The sequence below is a fragment of the Telopea speciosissima genome, chromosome 7, assembly GCF_018873765.1.
Source record: "Telopea speciosissima isolate NSW1024214 ecotype Mountain lineage chromosome 7, Tspe_v1, whole genome shotgun sequence".
NCBI lineage: Eukaryota > Viridiplantae > Streptophyta > Magnoliopsida > Proteales > Proteaceae > Telopea > Telopea speciosissima.
This window is the reverse complement of record NC_057922.1, coordinates 45,851,908-45,873,964: the sequence shown is the minus strand read 5'-3', so window position 1 is coordinate 45,873,964 and position 22,057 is coordinate 45,851,908. Positions and strand designations below refer to the sequence as shown.

At 41.9% G+C, this 22,057-nt stretch overlaps 1 protein-coding gene and 1 long non-coding RNA gene across 7 annotated transcripts in view; one reads left to right on the top strand and one right to left on the bottom strand.

The window, feature by feature from the left end:
• LOC122667145 (vacuolar fusion protein CCZ1 homolog B-like) overlaps positions 1-22,057 on the bottom strand; it is a 64,415-nt gene that overhangs the window by 4,302 nt on the left and 38,056 nt on the right. For 4 of the 6 annotated variants that reach the window (XM_043863352.1, XM_043863351.1, XM_043863350.1 and 1 more), the window contains one exon: positions 14,214-14,443. In XM_043863352.1, coding sequence (XP_043719287.1) covers positions 14,214-14,443 — 230 coding nt within the window. Of the gene's footprint in view, positions 1-14,209; positions 14,444-22,057 lie in introns of those variants that run through there. The other 2 variants (XM_043863354.1, XR_006333762.1) reach the window with 2 other exon arrangements.
• On the top strand, positions 1,239-18,608 carry LOC122667146. Its single transcript, XR_006333763.1, has 3 exons — positions 1,239-1,249; positions 1,586-1,588; positions 18,539-18,608. It is a non-coding gene; the product is annotated as an uncharacterized LOC122667146 (long non-coding RNA).

The window sequence follows — 22,057 nt, the reverse complement described above, 5'->3', positions numbered from 1 at the left end:
AGGCACTTCCCTCATGACATTCCGTAATACATCAATATGAGAAAATGAGGGGGTCCATGTCTCCTTCGAGAAAGCTATGAAAAGATAAGAGCTACCTTGAGGAAGGATGGTGTTCCTCACCCTTCTTGGTGCTATAGTTCCTAGCATGGAATTGTGACAGGCCATAAGCAAGGCATCGTGGCTGTCACAAGCAACGTAGTATGTGCAGGGTTGGTCTGGCCGCGCATGCACATCAACACAGGCATTCCATAGACGGGCACTCATCAGCTGAAGCGGGTTGTGGGTGTCTCCCTTGTAGGTTTGCTTACTCATGGGGACCATGTACAACAGAAGGCATTTTCATGGCGTACCACCGGTAGGTAGAGGTTTGGGATTATGATGCTACTAGCACCAATTATCTGTGTGTTCGACTGCAGCACATGATCTTGAGCGAGTGAGCTATCCCGTGTCTTGCATGCGGGTGTGCCTACCCTTGGCGGGGCTTGGGTTCGTCCTACCTTGGGCGTGTCTGTGTGTTGCTCTCTACTAGCTAACGATGGGTGACAGTGGTGATACAGCATGGGCGAGTGTGCCATTGGCTTGGCAAACTGTCGGTATGCATTGTGCGATTCAAGTGGGCTTGTTACCACACCTGGGGCGCAATTGGTTTGGTGTTGCCTCGAGTTGGAGTGCCACTAGTGATGGGCTGCACGAAGAGGGATAATTTGGTGAGCAGTAAAGCATCATAGTGGGCTAGGTCGAGTGAGCCTCAACAAGCATTATTCCGTCGACTGTTGTTAAATTAGGTTGGGTGAATATCAAGATGGCTTGAATGGCCTTAGGCTTGCCTTTGTCAGGCATTGGCTAAGTCGCCGCACAGGCACATTGACTCTACTAAAAATATGTCTGTGGCAGCACAGGCGAAGTGGTTTGCATGATAATAGAGGTGAGCACATACACACTCTCTCTCTCTCTCTCTCTCTCATCATCATCATCATCATCTTCTTCTTCTTGTCCTCCTCCAGCAGTGGCCAATGACAGCAGTTGCTACTGCTAATTCCTCTTACCCTCTCTCTCATACACTGCTTTTCAACCCCTCCATTCCTTTTGTTTTTCTTTTCTTTTTACAGCAGAGCACATCCTCAGAAGGCCAGAACTCTGGTTGTCTTGATAGTTGATAACAGGCTTTTGTATTGAGTTGTATCGACCGATACGGGTCGATACAGCCCCATGTATTGGCCCTTACGTTTTTCCTCTACATTTTGTCTCTGTATTGTATCCAAAGCCCAAAATCCAATATGTATTAGACCGGTATGGTCAATACATATATCGATATTTGATACCATGAATCTAAGGAAAAATAACCCCCAAGTCAGCTGGCCAGCTGGATTCAGACAAAAATGCACCTAAGAATTTGGAAATGACCTAGGCTCTACGCTTGCATTTCTCATACATTTTAAGTCCGGATGAGAAATTGTCTTTGGGCACTTTCAACTCTGAAACCAACAATTGGTCTGTACGCTACGTTAGACATAAGGAAGCAATTGAAATAAAGCAGCTTAATGTGGCAGAATAAGTAATGATGGTTACCTAGTTTATTACCAAGAAGGTAAATTTCTGGAATTATAGTCTTACATTTTTCAAGTAATATAAAAGGAATTTCTGGATGGAATATTTAACTGTTCATGTAATAAGAGGTATAAGAACACTAATAGGATCCAGAATATACGTCAAGGATAAATTGCCCATGTCACATGTTTGGTTATGAAGCAAAGAGTTCTTCCCAAGTCAGATCAGAGAGCATTTATCTCGACTTGAAAGAAGGGAATGGGAGTTTTTGTAGTTTTTGCTTGAATGATCACTGGAAAGACTAACCATGAATGAGGAGGTTAAAACATAAAAATCTGGAACAGTAAGTTTGAATAAGGAAACGAGAAGAGAGAATGCGATGGGTAGTCTTACTACGAAGACCCCTAACTTTCCAGCTAAAAATAATCATCACTGTAAAGTTATTGGGGGGAATCGAATAAGGAAACGAGATGCTAATTTAAAGTACATCAGACAAATACCAAAAAAGAGAGTAAAAAATACAGCAGCAAAATCATGAAAACTAAAATTTCGAATTGGAAGAGTTACCGGAGTGGGAGAAGATTCCAGTTCCCTGCGCTCGTTACTAGTCCCAAGGTCTTCACCAATGCGTACTGTACGCTTCTTCTGGGAAGATTGATGGTGCTCTGCTTCAGATCTCAGCTCTCAAACCAGATTTTTCATATGGTCAGGTAGTAGTTCAGGAGTTTTTGACATCTCAATCAGGTTGGTGGAGAGCTTCTCAAACAGGCCAAGTTCCGAGGTATCATCACTTTCATCAGAGGAATCATCTCTCTTGCGTTTAGCCTTCCCTTTATCATCTCGTGCAGATAGCAGCTCCTCATTTTCATGTTTATCAAGTGTGGTGAAGTGGATTGGGTATTGCAGAAAGAACCCGCCATCTTACACACATCCTCCAGAGAAAGATTATCCCACCACCTATTCCCCTTTTTCCGGGCTCGGAGTCGTTCCAGAAGAGGGAGAAAGCGGATTTGTGGCGCTTTTCTCCTTCTCCTACAAGTAGGGTGGGTCTGTTGTGAGGGGGGAGTGAGATGCGAGGGCGGGGGTGGTGGTTTGGTGTCGCAGGTAAAGAGAGGCTGAGGTTGGGGTGAGAGGTTTGGGAATAGGGTTAGGGAATGAGGGAACAGGAGGGTGGAGGGATGAGAGAGGGGACGAGGGGGGGGGGGGGGAAGGGGAAGAGGTTTGAGTATATAAAGGGATGTTGTTTGGTTGTGAGGCGGAAAAGGATTGAAAGAATAGAAAATATTTATGGCTGAGGGGTGAGAGATATTTAACCCAGGTATGGGAGAGTAAAGAAGTGGGTTAAAGGAAGGGGGGTTAGGAGGTGGGGTTGGTATAAAGGTAAAGTCAGGGGTAAAGTTAAAGTATTGTGGGCCTAGTGTTGGATCAAGCTGCCAGGTGGACTGGGCAAAATAGGTATCAACCAAGACATGTGGATAGAAGGTTTCAAAGTAGGGGGTTAGAGGGACGAACTCAGGGGGGGGGGGAAGGTGTTGGAAAAGAGGGGGGAGTAGGTTTAGGACACTAGAGATGTCATGACAGAGCTCCTCAGTCCAGAGCGAGTCAAGGTTTTCAATTTCAGGTGCGAGTGGAGGGATTAAGTCTTCGATAATGGGATTGGCAACAGGTGGGGTATGGGGGTGGCGAAATAGGCTGGATGGTTTGAGGGGTAGCGGTGGGTTCAGGTAGGGGAGAGGGTGGGATTTCCTCTTCCTCGGGGCTTGAGAGCGCACCCTTATCGGATGGTAAGGGTGGGGGGGATGCAGTGTGGTTAATTGGTAAGGAGGATGGTAAAGAGGTGGACTTGTGTAGTGCAGGGGTAGTGGAAGGAGTACTGAGAGGGGTGGTGGTACTACCAGGTGTTTTAGCATCGGGCCAGTCAGGGAACATCTCCATTAATTTGAAATGTTCAGCAGATTTAGGCTCCTGGAATGCAGCATCATTACCTGGGCACTCGGGGAGGCTGTGGGTTAGCGTCCACACCGAAAACAATACAGGAACACCTCATACAGTTGGAATTTGGAAATGGTGTAATATTAATTCAAGAGATAAGAGAAGATAGGAAGTAAGAGAAAGAGAGAAGAGAACAAGAGAAAAAGAGATGACAACCGAATCAGTGGAGAGTTTCTTCCTCTCCCCTATTTGATTCACTAATATGAAAATATTAAATTACAACCATCTCCCTAGGGAGGAAAAAGGTAAAACAAGGAAATACAAAATAAGTAAACAAGACACCAGACTAATGCCCAAACTACCCTTATTACATAAACTCTAACACTCCCCCTCAAGCTGAAGAATAAAAGTCATACATTCCCAGCTTGCATAACAGGGTACTGAACTGATGAGGTATGAGCCCCTTGGTAAAGATGTCTGCTAACTGATCGCCTGTCTTAACAAAAGGAGAACAAATGTGTCCTGAGTCAATCTTCTCTTTGATGAAATGGCAGTCCACTTCAATGTGCTTTGTTCTGTCATGTTGCACAGGGTTGTGTGCTATGCTAATGGCAGCCTTGTTATCACAACAGATTCTCATAGGTTCCTCAGTATCAAATCCCAACTCTTGGACCAGCCGTCTCAACCATAGAAGTTCACATACTCCATGAGCCATAGCTCTAAATTCTGCCTCTGCACTTGACCAAGCCACAACTGGTTGCTTTTTACTCCTCCATGTGACCATACTACCACCCACAAAAGTACAATAGCCAGATGTAGATCGTCTGTCAGAAACTGAACCAGCCCAATCAGCATCAATGTAGCCTTCAATTCTCAAATGATTGTTCTTGGCATATAAGAGACCTTTTCCTGGAGAGGACTTTAAGTCTCTGAGGATCCGGTAAACAGCATCCAAGTGCCCACTCTTCGGGGCATGCATAAACTGACTCATCACCCCAACTGCATAGGTGATATCTGGGCGAGTCAAAGAGAGATAGATCAATTTCCCTACAAGCATCTGGTATTTCCCTGCATCAACAAGAGAAGGTCCACAGTCTTCTCCTAGCTTATGATTCTGATCAATAGGAGAGTTTACTGGTTTGCAACCCAACATCCCTATCTCTTTCAACAAGTCTAGGACAAACTTGCTTTGACATATATTTATTCCCTTCTTGGACCTTGACACTTCAATACCCAATAGGTACTTTAAGGGACCCAAATCTTTAATCTCAAACTGTTGAGCCAAATAGGTCTTCAGCCTAGCTGTCTCAGCCCTGTCATTTCCAGTCACTACAATATCATCAACATAGACAATAAGTGCTGTGATGGTACCATTATCTCGCCGGGTAAATAAAGTGTGGTCAGCTTGGCTCTGGGAATGCCCTTTTTTTCAAAATGGCATGTCTAAACCTCTCAAACCAAGCCTTCGGGAACTGCTTGAGACCATATAGTGCCTTCTTGAGTAGGCACACTTTCCCCCTTCAGCTGAGGGACACTTGAAGCCAGGTGGAGTTCGCATGTACACTTCCTCTTCTAGATCACTATGGAGGAAAGCGTTCTTTACATCCAACTGATACAATGGCCAATCTTGATTAGCCGCCAAAGATAAAAGAACTCTTCTTGAGCTGTGCTTTGCCACAGGAGCAAATGTCTCCTGATAATCGATCTCATACACCTGACTGTAACCTTTAGCCACCAGCCGGACCTTGTATCTCTCAGTCGTACCATCTGATCGGTACTTGACTGTGTAGATCCATTTGCATCCAACTGGAACTCTCCCCTGGGAAGATCAACGAGTTTCCAAGTACAATTCTTCTCAAAGGCTATCATTTCCTCAGACATGGCTTGCTTCCACTTTGGGTCAGACATGGCCTCAGTGACATTTTTTGGGATGGAAATAAAAGAGAGGGCAGCAGTGAAGGCAACACCTGTAGGAGAGAGACCATCATAGGAAACAAACTGGGCTACAGGATTAGTGCAAGCTCTTTTTCCTTTTCTAGTAGCAATGGGAAGGTCTAAATCAGAAGGAAGAGAAGAGATGTTACCTGACTGAGGAGGATGTATCTCAGGATGTGGATCCAAAGAGGGCTCTTGGCAGGTCTTCTGTCCTGTATTATGCAAGCCTTCACCTCTTTTATATTTAATGTGGTAACCTTTCTCATTACCAGAACCATTTTCAACAGTAGTCCCTTCTTTTTCATTGCTAGCATTATCACCGGAATGAGTATCAGTATCAACAACAGCCCCTTCTTTGTGTTTCCTAATATCAATAGAAATGGAGAAGTAGACAAAGGTAGGAGGAAAGGGATAGAGACAGCCTCTTCATTTCCACTATTCTCCCCCTGAAGAGGGTGTTGAGAAGAAGCAAAGAAAGGTATAGATTCAAAGAAGGTAACATCTTTTGAGAAAAGTCGCCTTCGAGAAGAGGGATGGTAGCACTTATACCCCTTGGTAGAGGAGGAATATCCAAGGAAATACATTTGAGTGCCTTGGGGTCAAGCTTAGAACATTTGTTGACATGGACATAGCAGACACACCCAAACACCTTGGGAGGAAGAGAGAAAGCAGAATTCTGAGGAGACAACAAGTCTAAAGGGGATTTAGAGCCCAGAAATTTAGTGGGCATGCGATTGATTAAAAAGGAAGCAGTAAGAAGAGCTTCAGACCAAAAGGTTTTTGGAACATGTATGCCAAATAGGAGACTTCTAGTGACTTCCAACAAATGACGATTTTTCCTTTCAGCCACCCCATTCTATTGAGGGATGTCCACATAAGCAACTTAATGGATAATGCCATGATCAGTAAAAAACTGTTGAAGCCCCCCATACATATACTCCCCCCCTTTATCAGAACGAGCTGTTTGAATGTGAGTACAAAACTGAGTATGAATGAGCTGATAAAAATCTTTAAAGGCATCATAGACCTCACTTTTTTGTTTCAACAAAAAGGTCCAAGTTGCCCTGGAATAGTAGTCAACAAAGGAAACAAAATAGCGATAGCCAAACAAAGTAGTGGGGGAAGGCCCCCAAACATCAGAGTGCACACTATGGAAGGGAACAATGGATCGATTACCCTGATAAAGATAAGGAGAACGACAATGTTTGGCAAACAAACAGGGTTCACACTGAAACACATGGGAAGAAGGAATGGAAGAAAACAAGTGGGGCAGTTTTGTTCTCATAACCCCAAAAGAAGGGTAGCCCAAACGTTGATGCCACAATATCACAGAGTCAACAGTACTATTGTCATTACGCCCACATGCATAGGACTGAGCAGTAGGTAAAGTCCCTTTTCCTCACGTTCTCTGCCAATTACCTTCTTTGTCACCAAATCCTGAAAAACACAATGAGATGGAAAAAAAGTGATAGAACAATTCAAGGATTTGGTTAGGTGGCTCACAGATAAGAGGTTAGTATGAAACTGAGGAACATGAAGAACAGAGTCAATCGAGATAGAAGTGACACGAACACTACCTTTACCAGAAATAGAGGAAAGGGAATCATCAACAACTCTAACCTTGTCCTTACTAGAACAGATAGAGTAGGAGTCATAACACTGAGAAGTGCCGGTCATATGGTCAGTGGCTCCAGAGTCAATAATCCATGTAGAGGTAGTGGAAGGGCCAGATGTAGAGGCCTGTAAAGTGAAAGCTAAAGAATCTGGCACTGCAAGTGTAGGGCTATCTAGATATGGCAAAACTCTGCGAAATGCTGCAATATTATCCTGACTCCTGAGTGAGCGGTGTGGTGTCTGTCTGTAGTCCATATGAAGATCTCTTAGGTTCAACCTCAGGCATCAAGGAGCATGTTTTGGCACCCCCTCTTTTGCTGCCGTGCATACCAGGGGAACAACCATAAAGTATCCAACATCTCTCTCTCATGTGTCCAGACTTCCCACAATGGTCACAGTGGAACCTATCTCTGTCATTTCCTTAGGGTGGACCTTGGCTTCTTCCTCCAAGAACTGACATAATGTAGGAATACCCAAAAAAAAGGAAATGATACTTAAATCCAATGGGGAGTATACTCTCAACCAAAAAAAAACGAAAACAATCCAGCACCAAACAAGGCAAACAACTCAAAGAAATTCAACACCACAACTGGAGAAGCTCAAACTACTTTCTTCATTAACACCAAGAAGCCCTTGGCCTCTTCGTTTGTCCTCTGACATGATAGGCAAACAAAGTAGGGATAATTTCTACCCAAATCCTTCTTTCCAAGGAGTAAGAAAAAATTCTGCAGTGATAAACTAGTGAAAAAAAATGAAGGGAAGCCACTCAACCATGCTGTGTGCAATAGAACTTCGCCTCAAACCAACAAACAAACTCCATATAACTTCATGAACCAACCACCAAGAACTAAGCACAACTACACCACCATTTCAGACCAAAAATATCAAAAAAAGGCAAACCTGGTGATACTGAGGGAAACTGATAGAAAGGAGTGATGCACCTTTAACTCCCAACCTCAAGAATCAAGACCACAAACCAAAGATTCCCACTCCTTGGGAAATTCAAATGAGCCTAGCCATGTTGCAAATGGTGGCTTGATGAGAGAGAAACCACAGATTGAAGAGAAAGTTGGCGGATTTACTGTAGCAGCAGCCAAAAAAAGAAGTTGCAGACCTGGGGCTGTCTTCCTTCGCAACCAAACTTTTGGGGGTTTGAAAGGGGGCCCTAAGACGACTTCAATGGGCTAGGTACCAACTCCAACAAAGCTCTAATGAGGAAGAAGGAGAGCATTTTCAGTTCTCGGGTTACTGTTCACGGAACAGTAATCTGGGCTGTTTTTCTTCGATTTGAGCTGCAAACAGCCAAATGTCTTCTTTGAATGGTCTTCAAACTTCTCAAACTTCTTTTGTATGACCTTCTTGATGATGAGAGAACTTCATTAGATTACTTTTGTGTATTTCTTTACATGGTATAACCTCCTATTGGAACCCTCTACATTTTCTAGGGTTCCAAAGAAGGATACAAGGAAGCTAAGTGTAGAACGACTCTCAAACCAGAATCAGAGTGCTCTGGTACCAAGTTGGAAATGGTGTAATATTAATCCAAAAGATAAGAGGAGAAGATAGAAAGTAAGAAGAGAAGAAGAGAAAAAGAGATGACAACCGAATCAGTGGAGAGTTTCTTCTTCTCCCCTATTTGATTCACTAATATGAAAATAGTAAATTACAACCATCTCCCTAGGGAGGTAAAAGGTAAAATAAGAAAATACATAATAAGTAAATAAGACACTAGACTAATATGCCCAAACTACCCTTATTACATAAACTCTAACACATACTTCAGGTTGATTGTGTGAAAAGAGCCTTCAGGGGTAACAATTGCAATGAATTGTGAGATGGGACACCGCTTGGGGACAGATTTTAACACGAGCAGAGTAGGGTGGAAGATTATGAGACTCCCAGTTAAGATCCACAGAGGAAGGGATTCCGATGGCCGAAGCCGCTTTGGAGATGAAAGGATTACTAAAACACTCGGGGGGAATAGAAATAAGTTGGATCCAAAGTGGAAAACTTGTACTACTATTTTGGTGTTCATTACTAAGTGGAGGATCTGGGAGAATGTGGAGGACAAAATTGTTAAACCACCAAGGAGACAGTTCAAGGATTTTATCACAGTCTGAACGACCGTGGAAAGCAACCTCAAACGTACCATCTTCGAAAACCAGTACCCTACGAAGGTTGAAAGAGTCCCAGAGTGAGACAAGATGGTTGCCCAAAGTTGAAGGTTTGGAGCAACCCACAACATAGCCATATAAAGCAGGATTCAGAGGTGACAGGGGTGGTGGAGCCTTGGAGGGGGGAAGAGGAAGCAGAACCTTCCTGAGTGTCTTTAACTTTGTCGAAACAGAAAGTAGTGCCTTTCTTAGGGGGGGAATATGAACCTGTCACTTTCTTCTTTTTTTGTGGGACCACAAGGAAAAGGTGGTCGCAGTGGTGGTTTGATATTTTCCAATGAGATGGGAGAAGGAGGAACAAAAGTAGAAAGATAGATAGAGGTAAGAAGAGAATAACGGACAGGAAATAAAAGAAAACTAAGGATCGAAACTGGGTTAAAAATAGCAAAAAACAGAACGGGGGGGACGGATACAATTATATAGAAGGGGTGGATGAAAGCAGAAATGGGTCCCAAGAACACAGAAGGTAGCTATACTAATAAAGAAAACTTTAAGCCCAAGAAACGGGAGAGTAAGGGGTGAGGATGGGAGAAGCAAGATAGTCAAAAAAGCTGTTGAAGGCCAAAGCAAAAACAGCGAGAAGTAAATACCTGAAATGACAAGGGCTGGATTGTATGGTAGAAAATGAAAAGATGTGGAAGAAAGGGAAGACAGGAAGAAGGCAATAACAGAGAGGGAGGGTTGAGGAGGGTATGGGATGTCAAGGGGAACAAAAAGTGGACGAACCAGACATACCTGAAGCAAATCCATTAACACCAACCAAAAGAACCTGTAGACACCGCCGAGATGAAACCTGAATCCTCTGGTTTGACGAGCGAGATCCTCAGCAAGCAATAGATGTAGCGCAGGGAACCAGAAAGAAAGTTAGTGCTTAGAGAAGGGGGAGGCGAGCAGAACGTAAGAAGAAAACAGAAGACCGAGATCGCCGAAGGAAAGGAAAGCCATTCTCTTCACTTTTCCAGAACCTATTGATTACTGATTAGTGGTCCAGAAGAGTTCTTCGGCTTCAAGAGTGTTTTACCACACTCTTGAAAGTTTTATTCTTCTTATGCTTTTTCTGCAGGAACTGATTCTAGAGGTTTGGTGGGGGACTGTGGGTTTTGGGAAAACCTACTCTCACTATCCGACATGTTGATATTAGAAATAGATTTGTTTGTTTCTATATCACTGACCCTGTCTCTAATTTGAATTGGCGTCTTGTGTGTTTATATGCCCCACCAAGAATGTCGGAATGAGCTATTTTTTGGGCTTCTTTATCAAAATTTTTAAATGATATCCCCGAACCTTTTGTCATCATTGGAGATTTTAATGAATTATTGGGTGTTGGGGATAAACTTGGTGGGAAATCACCACCTGCTTTTCACTTCTCCTCTGAAAAGCTCTCTTCCCTTATCTCATCCCTTACTTTGGATGAACTTCATCCTGCTGGCTCTTGGTTCACCTGGTCTAATAAACAAAAACCACCAAATCTGATCTTGGAACATCTGGACAGATGCTTAGGTTCACCTGAATGGTTAAGTCACTGGCCCAATGCCTCCCTTTCTACCCTACCCTCTACTGGTTCTGATCATAAACCCCTACTCCTAAACACTTCTCCGGTGATTAGGTCTTTTCGGAAACTTTTCCATTACCAAGCTGCTTGGACTAAACACCCAGAGTTCAATGCTTTCTTTCAATCCCATTGGTGTTCTGAGGTGTATGATAATCTTCCAACCAAGCTCTTTGGTTTTTCCAATCTCCTCAAACATTGGAATAGAACCGAATTCCAATCCATCCCTTTGCTTAAACAATCCCTCTTTGACCTTATCCATCATCTTGAAAGCCTTCCCCCCTCTGAAGCAAATGTCTCACTTCTGGCTGAAACTGAGACAAATCTTCAAACACTTCTCAAAGCCGAAGAACTCTTCTGGATGCAAAAATCAAGAGCATCCTACATCATTGATGGAGATTGAAACACCAAGTATTATCATTCTCTTGCAAAAGGGAATATCCGATCTCATAACTCTATTTCTCTGATTGGTGATGATGGAGGAAAAATCTCCGACCCACCTCTCCTTGCCATCAAATTCTCCACCTTCTTCCAACAATTATACACCTCTTCCAACCCCCTTGACCCCGATTTTGTTGCAAGCCTGTTCCAACCTTGCATCATCGCCTCACAAGCGGACTACTAGATCTACATTCCAACTGAAGATGAGATTAGAAAGGTTGTTTTTAGCCTAGGGGCGTACAAAGCACCTGGTGTTGATGGGTTTCCGGCATTCTTTTATCAGCACCACTGGGACTATGTCAAAGATGATGTATTTAAACTTGTCCGTGATTTTTTCGGTGCCCAATTCCTCCCTCCCGAACACAACCATACCCTCTTAACCTTGTTTCCAAAGAAACCCAATGCTTGTAATGTTGAGGACTTTAGGCCCATTAGTTTTTGCAATGTATCATATAAGATTCTAACCAAAATCCTTGCAACAAGACTCAAACCTCTACTCAACTCTTTCATCTCACCAATCCAATCTGCTTTCGTTTAGGGCAGACAAAATTCTAATAACATCATTATTGCCCATGAAATTTTCCACTACCTAAAAAGAAGAAAAAAGGGAAACAAGGCTATATTGCCCTCAAACTTGATATGTCCAAAGCATATGACCGTCTTGAATGGGGCTTCATTAGAGCAATTTTTTAATTCCTTGGCTTCCCTGATTTGTGGTGTGACCTCTTATGCAAACTTTTTTCCTGCTCTTTCTCCTTCAAAAATTGAGGCAGCTGTTTTGCTAACTTTGAACCATCTCGAGGTTTATGTCAAGGATGCCCCCTAAGCCCTTACCTCTTCATTACTGCCATGGAATGCTTCTCTAGACTGATTCAAACTTATAGGGTATGAATCTGTTCAGAGGTATAAAAGTTGCTAGAAGGGCACCTGAGATAACCCATCTCTTCTTTGCTGATGACACCCTTCTGTTCTGCCGTGCTAATCAAGATGATATTGCTACCCTCCAATCTATCATTAATCTTTTTGAAGATCTTTCAGGCCAGAAAATCAATCTGGGCAAGAGCAGCATCTTCTTTAGTAGCAATATCCCCGACTCCAAGAAAAAGACTATACAGAACATGTTGGGGATTCGAGAAATGGACTCTAATGCAAAATATCTTGGTACACCACTATTCCCTCCCCTGTCAAAAAAAGCCTGCCTCTCTCATGTTGTCCTTCGAGTTCGTCACAAACTGACATTGGCGTAGTCATCTTCTATCCCAAGCAGGTCGGACTACTCTTATTAAGTCGGTTTTGAACTCTATTCCCTCATACCTTATGTCCTGCTTCCTCTTTCCAACTTCAATTTGTAACCAACTTGATACTATCAATGCTGCCTTCTGGAGAGGGAAAAAAGAACAGAGAAATCTAAGTTTAATCTCTTGGGCTTTCATTTGCACGCCCAAATCTGCTGGGGGACTTGGACTTGGAACTTCCAAAACTCACAATAAGGAACTTCTTATGAAGCTGGGCTGGAAGGTTATTACTGACACTCAACCTCTCTGGATACAGATTTTGAAAGGCAGATATTTTCCAAATACACCCTTTCTCTCTCCTACCTCTGCCTATAAGAAAACTGGGTCTTGGATCTGGCGTGGCATCTGCTCAGTCTTATCTGATCTACATAACATGATTTGTTGGAAAAGTGGTGATGGAAGGTCCACATGTAATCTGGACTACCCCTGGATACCACATCTCCCTAGTACTAACACCCTTAACCCCTTTTATTGTAAGGTGAGTGACCTAATTATAAACCAAACTTGGAATAAACCTTTGCTCCTATCCCTTTTCCCCACCACTATCACCCAAGCCATATTACAAATCCCCTTACCACACCACCCCCGCCCAGATTTCCTTATCACAACCCTGTCTAAATAAGGAAAATTCTCAACAAAAATTGCTGCCCGCTCCCTCACTCAGGGACATCACCACTCCACCAAACTTTGGAAAATGATTTGGAGCCTCAAAATCCATCAGAAATTCAAGTTCTTTGTTTGGAAATCCAAGATGTGTCGATTCATACCTTTGGTGGACCGACTATGCACCTTTTGTAAGCAAAAAGAAGAAACAGATTGCCATTTTTTTGTCTCTTGTGACTTCACTAAAAGAATCTGGGCAGCTGGCTCACTACGTTTGAGAACTGAATCTCTCAGGTTTGATGACTTACAGCATCTTTTTACATCCTTAATCCTGCATCAAAATCTTTCAGAGCAGCAAATACAGGTAATACGTAGTGTGGCTAGCATTACTGGGTATTTCTTATGGTATGCAAGGAACCTTCTGGTTTTTCAAGGAATCAAACCAAATCCACAATTAATCCTAAGGAGTATTCAAAGATGGGAAAGAGACCTCAGAATTTTAACACAACATGAGGAGGAACCAATGGAACACTCACAAATCTATACTCCCCCAACCATGGAGTTCTATTACCTCTTACCCTCCACAGAGAAGTGCATTATTATTACGGATGGGAGCTTTGATTCGACAACTTCACTTGGGGGCTGGTCTGCAATCCTTATTTCTAACCAGAAAGTTATCTCAGCAATGATGGATTTTGGATGCACAGGTACAGCACAAGAAACAGAAGCCAGAGGAATCTACCAAGGACTCAACAGTGCAATTTCTTTGGGAAGACGGAGCATAGAAGTTTGGATGGACTCTCTCAACATGGTTCATTGGCTAGAGAACCATTCCAAACATCCCTGGCCGTGGGAACTTTTTTCAATTTTATTTGATATCAAGACTGTACTACTTAAATTTGATGTGGTTTGTATCCTTAAAACCAAGACCTTACATCCATATTGCACATCAGCTAGCCAAAGCTGCACGAACTAACTGTCTACATGCTGATGTAACCCAAGATTTTGAGATCTTTCTCTAAATGAAGTTTTTTCAGTTCATCAAAAAAAAATAAAAATGAATGAGAAGGTTTGATGTAGATGCATAAATCAAATAGCAAAGCAAAAAAGAAATGTGCCTACTTGTTGCTGAACTTCTCAACTGCATCGGAGGCATAAAGAAGTGTTTCATCGGCCTTTTCTAAGACCATATAAAGTTCTTTCCCCCTTGTAACCCTTGCAATAACCCATGCATTGTTTTTCGCTCTAATGCATACTTCTAAATCTTTCTCATGACTAGGGTCGTCATGTCTTGCTCTACTCTTCTCTATATCAACTTCTTCTCTCAACCTATTAAGGGAAAGGAGAGAGTCCTGCAACACAACAAAGAAGAAACTGCTGAAAAAGTTGAAAATGACTAGATAACACTTTGATAATTTTTTCCGCAACCAAACTAACTAGATACTCAAATAGAACCTGAGACTCGTACAGATAAAAATATATAATATGTAACTGAATAATGTAATAAAAAAAACCAGCATGATATTTATAGTACCACGAGCATAATATAAATAACTGAATCACACAGAAAAGCAGCATTCTTATATTAGTGGTGATTGAAATTCAAGGGACTATATGGGAACACCATAAAGATGAACACCAGGGGCAAGGGTCAGCCCCCACTGCCTTTGGCTTAGTTTTTCTACCATGTTGGACCTAGCATTTTGGAACTTGTCTGTCTCACAACTTAAGATAATGATCGAAGATTGAACTGAAAAAATGTCACAGCAAAGTCTAACTGGTCATCGGTGATTGGTGGCTAAACTCTCTGGCCAAACATGCAATTTGTAAGCACCCTTCGAAAAAAATAAATATCAAAAGCTCCTGAATTCAAGGCTTGAAGGAACTGCAATAGAAAGTCAGAACAGAAGACACAAAGAAATGAGTGAAAGATATCACAGAGATCAGGGCATAGTATGAAGCATTTCATGAAACCACAATTATAGTAGGAGTTTGTCATCACTAGAACTAAATCTCATGTCAAAACAGACCAAGATCTCTGAGTTGTCTTGGTTACGGGCCTGGCAGAAACGAAACCCGGGGAGGCCCAGGGTTGAAACCCAGTGTCGAAACCTCGAAACGAGATTTAGAACCTTGCCTGAAAGAAGGATGCACTTCAATAGGTGGCGTCTAATGTACAAGGGGGCTTTCGTTGGAGGTCATCAAATTTTGGATGACTAGTGAGGACATTGATGGCTCTAGACTTTGCAGGGGGAGAAGCTGGGTTGTTTGTAAATTGGATATGGAGAATGCTTCTGATCATGTATACTGGGTTTTTTGCAGCACATCATGAAAGTGGTGAGAAATGGAGAATTTGGATGAAGACTTCTTATTCCTCAGCCAGCTTTTCTGTTATCATGGATGGAGTTCCCAAAAGCAACTCCATCTAACATGAGGCCTTTGGTCAAAAGATTCTCTTTCTCCTTCCTTATTCACTTTGGTTACCGAAGTTCTTAGTAAACTGTTAAGCAAAGCCATAGATGGACAGTATGTAGAAGGTTTTCAAATTAAAAAAATGGAACTTCCTTCCCATGTCACATATTCAGTTCACTGATGAGATGCTTATATCTTGTTGGGGCTTCTCATAGACAACTCCAATGCTGGGATGTATTTCTCAGATGTTTCAAATCTATATCAGGTCTGAAGATTAATTATTCAAAGACTTAGCTTATCCCTGTTTGTGATGAGCCTAATGTGGATGATTTGCTGGCAGTTTTGAAAGTCAATAACCTCCCTTCTGTCCATTTGGAGTTACAATTAGGAGCCACTAATTGATAAATTATAGAAGAAGCCGGCCACTGGAAAGTAAATTACTTATCAAAAGGAGGTAAGCACAAAATATCCCCACTTATTTTCTCTCCTTATTCACTGTTCCACCTTTGGTTGCTAAGAGAACAGAAAGATTCAAAAATGAACTTTCTTTGAGCTGGATGGCAGAATTAAGATAACTACCTTGGATTTGAATCTAAAACCAATTTCAGGGGGTGTGATGCAGATTTATCACCAAACTGGGCTTCTTTTACTAGGAATAAGTCTAGGGTTGGGTTACATACATGTTGGGCTTTTGATCCCATGGGTTTCTAATGTAATAGGCCACTTTTATGGGCCTCAAATATGGGTAAATAGGTTGCATACGGGATTAGCTCCCATACTTAGTTTTATTTTCATACTTAGCTTTTTATTTGGTGTTTTAAATTGAACCGGTTCAACCAATGGTTCAATTTAAGTGATTTTATTAGTTTTTCTTTTAGTTGTTTAGTTGGGCTGGATCAGGACTCTATTTTGAGTCTATTTCAGTCTCCTAGTCAGTTTAAGTTAGCTAATAGGTTAAGGACTGGGTTAGGCCATTCCTTTTTAGTGTCTAAGTCTATTTTTGAGTCTTCTATATAAGTTTGTAAGGGAGGCCAGCATTGAATACGAATTTGATTAATAAAATTTAGCTTTATGTTTGCTGCCATTGCTGCTGCTGCTCTTTGTGAGTGTATATCCTTGTGGATCTCAAGGTGGAAGGGATTGGTGGATCTCCAATCGACTCCTTGCATCGTGAAGATCGGGAGGGCTGCTACTTATCTCCTTACATCGTGAAGATCGGGAGACCCCATTGTTCATCTTTAAAGCTGTTGCCATTGAAGACCTGCAACAAGTAAGAAATTCTGCAACTATTCTTCTTCCTTCTAGAAGGTCACATGCAAGGTGATTTTCGTGAGAATTCTGCCCAACCAAATCTAACCATTAGAACTTGCTAAAAATTTGATCGAGTCTTCCTCAAACCCTAAGAGAGACTCGATTCAAATTTCAGCACCATCCACCCAGCCGATTGTTTGAAATTACAGTTTTACCCCTCTCTCCTACTTCTATTAGGAAACCTCCATAACTTTGAATCTGTCCATCAGTTTCAAACCAAACTTTCAGCATACATCCCTTACATCATTGTTGATACTCGATCCAAGTTTCAGCCCCAAACTCCCACTCTAACCCCTTCATCTCCTTGCTCCATTAAAACCCAAACCCAAAACCCTAAAATTCAATTCTGCCCAAAATTGCAGAATTTCAAAACTTATCCAAACCCTAACCTTTTTATACCATATTGACCCCCTAGACCTGCCCATTAATACCCTATAAACCCCTTTCCCAATATCCAACCCAAACCCTAAGAATTGACCTAAATCCTAGTGCTGTCCATTCGAACCAGCAGCCCCTTTTGTTATTTGATCCTGTTGGTTGGATCTTAAGAGAATAAGTCCTATAAAAAAGGCTTTCCTCTGTTAGTGATTGCGAAGGTTTTGCATTGAACTTGGAAGACTTTGGAGAACAGTAATCGTGAAAATATGGAATGCCAAACAGCTGGAATGGAATATTCTAGAGGTTAATTTCTTGTATGGAATATGCCTGTGGAAAGGTATCATAAATATCAAGCCATCAGGTGATTCTTCATGCCAGAATCAAATTATCAAAGTCAAGGGGGGCAATAGGGATCTTCCATTTGGCATGACATAAGACGTGGGGATTAAAAGCTGTGGGAGTCTTACCTTTATACTTAAGCTATTGCAGAGATGAGCAAGCTTGAGTGACTGACTATATATTTAGAATTCGGATATTAGAAGCTGGGATCCAGTACTTAGAAGAAATTTAAATGACTGGGAGGCAGGTCAATATATGGTTTTACACTTCTGATCAATAGGGAATCTATGGTTGTTGGTACTTGGCAACCTAGCATCCCTGTCTCACTTAGAAGATCTAAAACATACTTCCTTTAAAAAAAAAATATAGATCCCCTTTTTAGACCTTGATATTTCAATTCCCAAGAAGCATTATAGAGTGCCAAGATCTTTAATCTCAAATTGTGCCACTAAATAAGCCTCCAACTTTCTCATCTCCTCCTTGACAACTATGGTACATGATCGAGTAGATAGAGAAGTTTCTCCTCATGTTCACTGCCAATAGTCCTCTTCGTCACTAGCTCCTGTAAAACAATGAATAGGGAAGAAGGTGACACTACAATTCAAGGATTTAGGCCATCTTTGGTATAGTTTTTATTTTTGATTTTTGCCTTCAAAAACGTTTTTGGCTGTGTTTGGTATCATTTATGGAGCCTATTTCGATTTAAAAAAGACTGAAAAAAATCAAAAATCAAAAACCAAAAAGAGATCTAAAGCCGTTTATGGTTTTTCGTTGAAAATCACTTTCGATTATTTATGCGGGACTTTAATGAGCACGTGCTCATAGGTCTCAAAATCGAAGGGTAAGAACGTCATTTCCATGTTTAATTAGAAATATCGATCTTCCTCCTCCAACGTCTGCTTCTTCCTCCTACGACCCCATCCCTCACTTCCATTCTTCTTATTTTTCCTGCAACTCCACCCGCCCCCTCATCTTCTTCTTCCTGCCTTTTCCCTCCAAAATCCGAGCTCACCAGTCTACCTTTCCAGCAGTGCCAGCACAGTATCACCGCCGTCGATTGCCAGCCTTCCGGTCGAACAAGACGAACGGAGCTTATCGAATCGAGGGTATCGAACGAGACGAACGGGGCGAGTGTGTGAAACCCGATCAAATTTCCGAATAAATTTGAACTTTTGGACTCTGTGTGATTTCAAGTTCTGGTTCAACTTGCCCATACTAGCCTCTAAGTTGTGGGCCGTCTTGATTAAGAAATTCAGACCTATCTCATGACTCGTCTGTAAAGGCATTCCGATCAGCCAACTACCGTGGCCTTAAATGAGCCTAAGGTGTCTAGCGGAAGACAACACATAAGCTTGGCATGCTGGATTGATGGCCTGCGAAGCCTCTCTCTGTCTTAGGCCGAATCCCAATTAAGAATCCCATTTTATATGTATATATGTTGTATTTTTAATTAATTAGTGTATTAGGGGCAGAATAGTAATTTTTACCTTGTGGGACCCCGCACCAGAGCTACCTGTGTCTGGTTTTCTGGCTGGACAGGCTGCAGGACCTCCCCCTTAATTAAACTCAATGTAAGTATAATTTAAAATATATTTATATAACGTTTTGTACGACCAAATAGGGTTAGAAGGGTATTTTAGTAAAATTGACCCCGTGGGACCCAATTCCCCAGTGGGGAATGTAGTTCTGGACAGTTACCCATATCCGGATCATCCCTGATTTCGCATGACGTCGATCTGTAGCTGGAATAAGGTAATAAATACAAAAGAATCAATTTTAGAAATAATTTATAACCAAATGACCATTCTGCCCCTTAGTGGTTAAGTATCCTATATATATATATAACTTCTCTTATACTATTTACAAAACACATTAAAAGTTAGTGAAGCTGAAAAATTCGTTCCAGCTTGGAGAAGGAAGAAAGAAAAGGGAAAAGAGAAGAGAAGAAGAGAGAACAAGGGCTGCTCTTGAAGGCTTACCTCCCACAACCGAACCTGAACTTGAATCTCCATTAGAAGTGCTTCCAGCACCTGTTCTGCCTCTAATTTTTGGTAAACCCTGAGAACCCTTGCTGTATCCTTCTCCTTCTCCTCTAAGTTTAGTTTATGTTTAGTCTAAATACACCTAAGATGGCTAGACTCCATTAAAGCTTCAAAGTTAAGCTTGAATAATTAGATTTTGTTGTGAGATTGGGCTGTTCTAACTAATTCCAGCCCAATCAGACCTGAAATTGAGTGTTAAACTCTAATCAAACCTTCAATGTTGAAGCTATTACTTGTATAGTAAACCCTAACCTAGCTAATTTAGGTTTAATTGAAGAAATTCCTAAATTAACTAACTATTTATGAAATTGAACACCCAAAATAGATTGACCCACCTTGAATTAATGTTAAAACTCCTAATTTGGGCCATACATGCAAAGATCTGGCCAATTGAAGCAAAACCCCCAAATTCGGACACTGACCTGGATGCTGTTGCAGGCCCAGGGGCGGTTGACCGGCTCCCTGGAAGTCTGCATCCGGCTCCCCCATTTTTGTGCCCTTATGACTTAGACTCCTTGGGACTTGACCTTGGACCATCCCAGAACCTATTGCATAGTGTTTGGTATGTTGTTTAGGGCTGTTTCTACTGTTTCTAGTCGGTTTGTTGGATTGTTGGTGGGTAACTGACCTAGGATTCCTTCTATAACTAATCTAAAATATTATTGTCTCATATTTAGGACTGTTTTGGTCTGTTCTTGCCTGGCTATTGGAGTTTATTCACCTAGGCTAACTACAAGTACAGGTAAGGGGATTCGACCTTAATTTCCTGCGTGTTTATCACATTAATTTCAACTTTATGCTGAATGCCATACTCATGCATCATTACCTCTATACCTGGAGCATGTAGTTTTCTAGCTTTTATTTAATGCATTAGACTGTATGTAAAATAGGTTGCAAAAAGATATACTGCATTGCATTTGCATTGATTATTTATATGATGTGAATTTATGATGATGGAATTCGGTAATTTATAACTCAGATCATGCTTGCCTCATCATGTTTAGATTGCACTGGGCTAGGTTGATATTCATTACCCAGTACTGCGCCCCTTACCAACAGGGGGAAAGGTGTTGGACAACCCGTGGCAGAGACCAATGTGTTAGTTCCGGGATGCCATCTTCTATCCCATGTTAGCGGGTCCCTAATTCCGCTGTGGGAATAAACAGGCAGGGTTGGTCATTTGGGGGTCTGTCAGGGTCCGATGTGTTAGTTCCAGAACTGGCGGGTCCTCACCGTGGTAGAATGGTTTTGCTCGGGTGACCGAAGGGTTAGTTCCGGGACCGAGGTTAGCATCTACCACTAGTAGTAGTACTTATACCCCATGAGACTTAGTATCTGTGCTAGGAACATGTTAGTTTAGCACATGCATCATGGATTTATTGTGTTTGTATGCTTGTACCCCCTTTACTGGGCTCAGTTGAGAGCTCACCCCTGTGGATATCCTTATTTTTTTTCAGGTGATTTAGTTACTTCTAATGTTGGATTTGCGGCGCTGGAGTTTGATCGCACATGATGATTGGGCAACCTCCTGATCTAGTCCAGGCTACCTCCCCACTCTTTTATGCTTTATAAATGCTTTATATAGTTATAGAATAGTTTCTTGTATACTTTTACTCTGTGCTACCTTTGAGAACTGTATAGTTGTATCACAAGCCTTATCATTTATATAAATGAAATATCATTTAGACTTCTCTTACTAATGATGTTATCTCTATTAATTAAATTGTTTCCGCTGCCTCTGATTACTGTATCTGTGAGCAATGATTGTGAATAGGGTACTGCACTTGTGATCCTTGGGGATTGGTTGGATGTCAGAGACATCCCGCCACACTTGGCTCTTAATAACCGGGCCGGGGTGTGACAGAGTGTGATCACGAAGCTTGCGGTGGAGATCAGATTTTGATTTCGCGTCGAAGACTTGGATGATACCAGACTCGCCACCAGCTGCCAGAAGTTTACCGTCGAAGCGAAAAGTGGCGGAGTAAGCGACGTCGCTGAAAGAGGTGATCTTGAATTTGGATTCAAGAGTTCGGGAGTTGTAGAGGGTTACAGAGGCTGAGAATGTGGCAGCGAAGTCGTGTGGTGGGTCAAGAGAGAAATCAATGGAGGTGATGGCGGAAACTAGGCCTGGGATTTGTTGGGTCTTAAAGGATTTCCAATTCTAGAGATGAAAAGGGTTTCTTTGGAGTGGGTTTTAACCGAGATTTCATAGGAAAGGTCTTCCCCAACTGGTCATCCGCCATTAGAGCTCTGGTTGAAATTTTTCTTACCCTCTTGACGCCAATGAGAGGAAAAATTGAATATAGTGGTCTTGGATCTACTGGGGCTATAGCGTTTGGAGTTTAGTAATTTTTATTTTGATCTGTTTGTCTTGGATCTCTACTTGTTATAAATTTAATGGAGATTCACAGTTTTTGGCAGGTCATTTCTATTTGATCCATTTCTGATCAGTTTTTCCCAAAAACTTTGATGGTGGATTTCTTT